The sequence below is a fragment of the Varanus komodoensis genome, unplaced genomic scaffold (assembly GCF_004798865.1).
Source record: "Varanus komodoensis strain SLA01 unplaced genomic scaffold, ASM479886v1 scaffold106, whole genome shotgun sequence".
In the NCBI taxonomy this organism is placed as follows: domain Eukaryota; kingdom Metazoa; phylum Chordata; class Lepidosauria; order Squamata; family Varanidae; genus Varanus; species Varanus komodoensis.
In genome coordinates this window covers 1,047,408-1,055,081 of record NW_025335301.1, presented here as the reverse complement: position 1 = coordinate 1,055,081, position 7,674 = coordinate 1,047,408, and the positions used below count along the sequence as shown (strand labels likewise).

At 56.5% G+C, this 7,674-nt stretch overlaps 1 protein-coding gene across 4 annotated transcripts in view; it reads left to right on the top strand.

Annotated features, from left to right (window-relative positions):
* Nucleotides 1-6,776: 6,776 nt before the first annotated feature.
* The window catches only part of DNAJC11 (DnaJ heat shock protein family (Hsp40) member C11), a 66,616-nt gene continuing 65,718 nt past the window's right edge, over nucleotides 6,777-7,674 (top strand). Inside the window, exon 1 of one of the 4 annotated variants that reach the window (XM_044419664.1) lies at nucleotides 6,777-6,887. In XM_044419664.1, coding sequence (XP_044275599.1) covers nucleotides 6,813-6,887 — 75 coding nt within the window. In that variant the 5' untranslated portion in view covers nucleotides 6,777-6,812. Of the gene's footprint in view, nucleotides 6,888-7,096; nucleotides 7,343-7,674 lie in introns of those variants that run through there. The other 3 variants (XM_044419663.1, XM_044419665.1, XM_044419666.1) reach the window with 3 other exon arrangements.

Here is a 7,674-nt window from a genome sequence, read left to right as displayed (position 1 = left end):
TCCACTGTTGCTGGCACAGCAAGCACTGGGGGGGCTGCTGGAATAAGATGCCTCCAGGATCTGCCCTGCTGATTCCAGCACAGTCTTATCAAGCACTTGTTAATCCTACTTTCCCTAGCAGGATTGCTGCTGGGGTTTTATTGCAGCTTTTGCGGTGCTTCCATCCTGTTCACGGCCTCATTGGCTCACTGTGGCACATCGCCTCCAGGAGCTCTGGCCTAAAAGCCGCCTCAGAAATCCTTTGAGTGATTTGATTCATTCAGAACGGGACACGGGAGGTGCAGCCCCACGACAACCCCCAGGACCGCCCCCGCCCCCCTCCCCGCCCTCGCCCGGCGTGCTCCGGGCTTCAGGCCACTGGCCGTGCCCGCTGGGGCCGATGGGAGCCGGAGGGCCAAGCACCCGGAGGAGGCTGAGGGATGCGCCCTCCGGCCCCCAAAGGCCCTAAGTGCCCGGAGTCCCAGACGCTCCGCCTGCCAGCGCCTGGTCCAGGAGGTCTGGCGGGCATGTTGGTGCCTGGAGGCGCGAGGCAAGCGCTCCGGCTGCCTCTGGCCACATCCTGCCAGGGCTGCCCTGGCAAGCTCTCTAGCTCCCCCCACCCCCCAGCCACATCCCCCCGTTTAACAACACTTTGCATAAACACTTTGCAGTTGCCCAGGGGACGCATTTCTTATTGGCAGTTTCATTCAGAGAAATAATCTTTATAACTGAAGCCGGATTGTCCATCTGAGGGCCGTGGGGAATCTGACTGCGGCATCATCCCATTCGCCTTCGGCACAGCGGAGGATGCTGCTGGAGCCAAGAGGTCCTCCTGCACAGGCAGGACCGAGAAACCCCCTACGGGGCACGCCAGGTGGGGTGAGGCACCCGGTGCCCTGGTGGCGTCCCACCTGGCTGCAAACCCTGCGGGAGATGGGGCAGCGGGCCAAGGGCTTCCTCCTCTTCGGGGCCTTCCCAGGACCGCCTCCACGGCCCTCTGCCCCACTTCCTCCCCAGTCGCTCATGCTGCTGCTGTGCCCGCTCTCCACGGCAGCCGCTGACTTGCTGGAGATGCAGCAAGCGGGGAGCAAGAGCTGCGGCACCCGCCGCGGATCCCCCTGCCACTGCCGACATGGGACCGCAGCGAAGTGGCGGAGCAAGCCGAGGCGCTGGCCGATGCACCTTCGCCGGGCATGAGCGCTCCTCGCTGCTGCCCAGCCAGGCCTGCCCCAAGGCTGGCCCTGACTCAAGCTGCAGCCTTGTCTAAGGGCAATACAACAGCACTTGAAAGGAGCCCTGAAGCCTCCGGCGGAAACCCTTCGTCACGCCTGGCAGCTCCTTGGCATCCTCCTGAAGCCACCGTCCCATCCTTTGGCCTTTGCACCTGTCCATGGCCCCTGCTCCCCATGGCCACTGGCGCACTGGCTCCCTGCCCTCCTTTGCACAGCGGCCCCCCGTTGCTTCCCCGGCAGCCAGGAGCAAGGGGCTGGGGTACCGCCTGCTCTCCCCTGCCCTTCCTCCCTTGCGGCCTACCTGGAGGGGAATGGCCCAAGCAGGCCCCTCGGGAATAGCTGGCCCAGGGCACCAGCACCGTGGGAAGGGCCTCCATTTTTCCAGCTGGAATGAGGACGGAGTACGGACCTCTGTGCCCAAGCCCTTGGCTGATAATCAGGCACAGAGCAGAAGGGAAGGAGCGAGAGTCTTATCAGTATCCCCAGCTGTGAGGGGTGCAAAACCAGACTCCACACTGTGTGCATTCTCACTGTTTCTGCCACCTGCTTTTCTCTGGCAGGCAGCATGACGGCCTGGCCCCAGATCCAGAGTGGATCTGCTTCAGCAAGGAGCAGAGCCAAGCAAGACTTCTGAGCCAAAGGGCAGAATGCAGAAATGGGCATTGGCAGGATGACGTGTCCATGGATCAAAATAATTTGCTTCTAGAACTCAAGGCTGAGAATTCTAGGCTGGAAAGGTAAGCCCCACAACAGCTGCTGCAATACCTGCCCACGGATCCAAGTGTTTAGGGCATGACCCTGTGCAGGTCCGGGCAGGAAAAGGCTCCAGCCCACCCTGCCCACCTCCTCTGCTGTTCCAAGGTTGATTACATTTCCTGCCATTTCTTGCAGCTAATAGTTCAAAAGCAAACCAAGATTTGCAGCCTTGAACCCCCCAGTTTCCGGAAGTAATCAAGCCGTTTCATCAAGGGAGTATTGGAGGATGCCTCTGAAGGCGAGTAGGAGCATCTTGCCCCTTCCTATCAAGACGATACTATTCCTTCTGCTCCCCTGCCAAAGAGAAGCATCTCTACTTGTGAGAAATAAAGGCTTTGTGAGGAAACTAGGGCATTGTCATGGCAATTCTAAACCTCTGAACTTTAATCTCTGCCTCATTCTTCCGTTATTTTGCAAAGATCAAGTCACTCTAAAGAGAGAAAAGGCAGCATTTTGGCACATTGTACAAGGACTACCTGGGCATCTGGAGAACTGAAATACAAACCATCCACAGAAGTTATGGACAGCTGGTGTTGTGCCCCCCGAGCCCAGCTAGCTGCACATAATGGGATTTATGGTCTGGTAAATACAGAGAGCACTGGGTTGGGGAAGGCCTTTTGCCTTTGGCCCTGCCCAGCCCAGCTCTGGGATGAGCCCCCCTCCCCCCCGAGCTCTGCCAGAGTGGGATTTGGCTGTCCAGCCAAACAGGCTGTGCACTCGGGTACAGGCAAATAAGCTGGGCAGCGCAGCCAGCAGCCCAAACCGAGAGTCCTTCACTGTCCTTCCCAGGGTAGGCCTGGGTGGCACAGCCGGTTCGGAGCCTGGACACCCCGTGCCGGGGAAACGCCGCAGGCTGCTGTCCTGATAGCCCAGCATCCCGGCTCCGGCCGCCAGCTCCAGCACAGCATGCCCTGAGCAGGCAGGCCACATCCAGGCCAACACGGTACTTTGCCCGTGGCCCTAATGCCGATAATGCCTGCTTTGGGGTGCAGGGCAATCCCCCCAGACAGGGCTCCCCTAGGACAGCCCTGAGGGGCAGCGCTGTGGGACATGGCTGGCACTGAGCCAGTCCTTGGCCTGCCCGAGCCCGTGCCATCGATGTGGTCCGGCTGCCAGCACCAGCAGCAGCAGGATCTCCGGGGCGGCAGGCGAGAATTTCCCCATTGTCTGCATGCAAAGCAGGGACTCTGTTGCTGAGCCGAGACTTGTCCCACTTATGACTGAATCTCAGATAAATCCAAGCACCAATCCCTGATTAAACTGTGCAGTGAATCTTGGCTGCCCCTGCCCAAATGTCCATTAGTAGATGCGGCATTTGCTCCCCCAGTCCAGCTTATGGGGAAGGCTGCTGTGACCCATGGCAGCCTTCACACACACACGTGTGTGGAGGCACGACTGGCCCTCCCAGTGGCACCAGTCCTGGACCCCCCTGACGGGGGCGAACTGGAAACCTCCCTGCTCAGCAGTTTCCTGCCCGCCCGCCCAGCTCAGCATGCTTTCCAAGCATGCAGGGGATGAAGCAGTCAGGAAAATGGCAAAAATAGCCTTAAATCCCCATCCCGCCTCCATGACAGGAGAATAATAAAAAGATTATAGGTAATTTCTCCTTATGAATTATAGAGGAGGGCTTAGACTTCATCGGTGACACAGAGAGCCATCTGCAGCCGTGCCTGGCCGGCCGGTCCTCCCGCAAATGGGGTCTGCCGACAGCGTGGGGCACACCTTCTCTGCCGCAAAACGGGGCAGATGCTGCCCGCAACCCCACCCACCCCTCCGCCTGCCCTAGACGAGCGCGTGGCCCTGGATGCCTGTGAAGTGGGGAGCAGCCAGGATAAATGGGCTTCTGTTTTGAAGATAAGCAGCGGGAGTAATGGATTTCAGACCTCGCTCGGCTGCAGCAGCATAAATTGTTTTGCCACTTGGCTTTTGGAGAGGAAAAATTGCACACATCAAAAAAGCTGGCCAGGCAAGAGGGGCTGAAATAAAAAGCTGCCTTTGTGGACAAACCTGGCCCTCAAAGAGGTGCATCAAAATTGCCTGTGGACCCTCCTTCCCCCACACTTGTTTAATGATCCTGCAGGCACCGCACCACGGAGCCCTTTCTCCAGAGGAGAAAGGAGGCTCACCAGCCCCCCTTTTTCCAATTCGTGACGCTCCGGCTGCCCCAAGGGTGACTCCCAACAGCCGCAGGCCAGCCTTGGAGAGGGTCTGCTCCAGACATTTTCTCCCACATTTTCTGCAAGAAACAGGAGACTGTGTGGCCAGCTTTCTGCTGCTCCTACCTCACCCCAACAGAGACTCCACGCAACAGACCAGGCTGGGTAGGACTGACTCGCCCAAAGGGACCAGAGGGTGGAACTGCGCCTGGCCTCCTTGGCCCCAGGACACTCCAGCCCGGCCTCCATGCTGGAGGGGGCAGGACACTGACCCTCGGCTCCCCCATTCCCACCCCCGGGGAGCCCCTCTGCCTTGTGGCAGGTGCCTGTTGGCAACGGCACACGGCGGGCCAGGGAGAGGCTGATGCTGCCAGCAGTGGCACTGATCCAGCTCAGCACACTGGCAGTCTTCAGCCCAGGCAGGGGCATCTTTTGTAATGGAAATGACTGGGCTGGGCCAACAGAAAGCCCACACGTAAGCGTCCTGCACGGTTGCTGCTGAATTAAGGTCATGGGATTCCAGTCATACCAACAAAGCATGGTTTGTTAAACACAAACAACTTTCTCAGGACAAGAACCCATAGTTTGTGGTTGGGGTGTGGTTAACAAGTCATGATTCGTTAGCATGACCAGGTTCAAACAACATGATAACTACCCACACCACCCTTGAATATGGTGTACTGCATTGTTTGAACCCTGTCACTGGAGACCCAAAGACCCCAGAATACTTCGCATTACCACAGAGACACCTCACAGCAACCCATTTTAGTGGAGAAAATTCATTTCCCCGCATCTCAGTTCCTGAGAACCCTGCAGCTAAGCTCAGAGCAAGCGGCAGTGGAAGTCACCTGCTCATCAGAGGTCCCCAGTGTTTGGATACCTGTGACCTTGAATCCACTACACTCCTGGAGAGATAGAAAACAAGCCCTCGAGCCACAGCTCCGGTCTGATAAGCAGCACTAATTCACCCTCACCTCCCAGCCAGAAAGCTCCTGGCAAAGTTTCCCAGCAACCCATGGACCAGACTGTTGTTTTGACCCCAGGTTCAAATAGCTAAACTGCTTGCCCTGACCCAGGGCAGGCAAAGGTCATGGCAGCCAATGCACCACCTCTGCCTGCACAGACCCTCTGCCAGGAGAGATCACCGCAAAGGATGCGGACAGACATCCTATGCCCTTTACGGCATTTCGCACATGCTTGACAGTGCAGTCCTGAGTGTGTTTAGGCAGAAAAATGCCCTGCACTTCCCAGCTGAAAGTTGTAGGACTTTGGTCTTCCTGAACACACACAGGACCACACCCTAAAGTGCTTCAGATACATGTCCTCATTACAAATGCTTAGATCACTCGCTAAGATCAGAAGGATGATTACCTCCAGATCTCATTTGTCTTGTTCATTCATTTATACCTGGCTGTGTGGCCTGAATCACACCTGCAAGGTGCCTTTGCAGACACCACAGAAGTGTGGTGCAAGATGCGGCAGCCAAGATGGAGAAGCAGGACCAGAAATTCTGAACAGGCTGAACCACTGCCTGCATCTTCTGTACCTGAGCCAAGCTGGTAAACGATAAAACCTTGCACGGATTTGGACTGCAAACTCAGCGACTGCTTCCCCCAGTTTAAGGCTGCTACTGCCCTGTTTGCTCCCAAAGGTCCTCCACCTAAGGAGGCTTGGAACATGGCAACAAGGGAGAGGGCCCTCTTGGTGGCAGCCCCCGATTATGGAATTGTCCTCCCAGGGAGGCCTGCCTGGCACCACCACTGCTCTCCTTTCTGTGCCAGGTTGACCTTCCTCTGCACTGAGGCATTTGGCAGGTTTTACATCAGCTTGTGGGATGTCTCACTGTTAATTGCTGGTGCTCCTGATGATGATGTTAGGAGGTGTGTGGCTTTGTTTATGTTTGCATATGCAAACTAAGTCTATGGCATCACAATAATGCATATTGTTCTTGTTGTTGTTGGTAATCTCGAAGTGAAGTCGTGTCTGACTCATCACAACCCCACGGACAACATTTCTCCAGGCCTCCCTGTCCTCCACCATCCCCCGGAGTCCACTCAAGCTCACACCAACTGCTTCAGTGACTCCATCTAGCCACCTCATCCTCTGCCGTCCCCTTCTTCTTTTGCCCTCATTCGTTCCCAGCATTAAGCTCTTCTCCAGGGAGCCCTTCCTTCTCATTAGGTGGCCGGAGTATTTGAGTTTCAGCTTCAGTATCTGGCCTTCTAAAGAGCAGTCAGGGTTGATCTCCTTGCAGTCCAAGGGACGCGCAAGAGTCTTCTCCAGCACCACAATTCAAAGGCCTCAATTAATATGGGGTTAATAATATTACGTCCCAAGCAGCGCCACACGTCAGCCCACCTCCTGCAGCCTCCTGCTTTGGAGGGGCTGATCTACAAATGCCTCCTCCCAGGAGTGGGTGGGGCTTGGCGTCCCCCTTAGCAACAGAGGGCGGGGGAAGAGGGGCGGCGCGCATGCTTCTCTCTCGCCCGCGACCGCCCCGCTCTCGCGCAGGCGCCTTCTTCTTCCTCGCTCCGCTTTCTTCCGTAGCCTTTCCCGAGACGAGTCTTGCTTCTTGCCTGCAGGGGGCGCTGAAGGCGGCGATCTCCTCCTCCCCTCAGCTTCCTAGAGCGGCAGCAGCTCGCCGCCGCCATTCCGCCGCATGCGCGCACGAGGGTGAAAGGTCGACAAGATGGCGGCGGCCTCCTCGGGGGATGAGGCACCGGACAACGAGGACTATTACTCGTTGCTGAACGTGCGGCGGGAGGTGAGGCGCGGCTGGACCTGGGCCGCTTGGGGAACGAGCAGGGAGGGAGGTGGGGGCGGGAGTGAGCGCGGACCTGGCCGGCCGCCGAGGTGGAGCGTGAAGAGGCCTCTTTTACGGACAGTCTAACGTGTTACAAGATTGAGCTTGCGTGTCTCCCCTTTCCCTTTCCTGGGGTCCTCCCGATGTGCTGGACTACAACTCTCATCATTCCTGAGTGGGGGATGCTGGGAGTTGTAATTAACACATTTTGAGATCTCTGTACGGGAGAGCAGGGGAGGGCTGTTTGCTCCACTTTCCCACCACCTGTTGTCCTCCAGATGTTTTGGATTATGAATGCCAACATTCCTGGCCATTGGGCATGTCGGCTCGGCCTAATTGAAGTTACGAGAGCACCACGCTGGAGAAGGCAGATCTGGAACGAAATGTATGCATGTTATGTTTATTGGCAAACATGGGTAAGGGAGAGATTTCTCACCTGCTTTGTATACAAGAATTGCCAGCACAGATATCACAGACAATTAAAAACTAACCTGTTTGGCTCCATTAATATTTTAATTTTCAGCCTGTTTAAATAAAGAATTGTATGACAGTCCATTCTAGCCCACTTGGCCTGAGGGAAAGCGAGGGGATATTAAATAGACAGGAGGTTTCCGGGCAAGCAGCAGTGCATAATGAGAAAGACAAGGAGAGCAAAAGAAAAGTGGGGTGCAGGAGGGAGGCAAAGATGAAAAGGAGGTGCTATGGAAGAATTGAGGTCACATGTGGAGTGCTTCCACTGGGGAGTCAG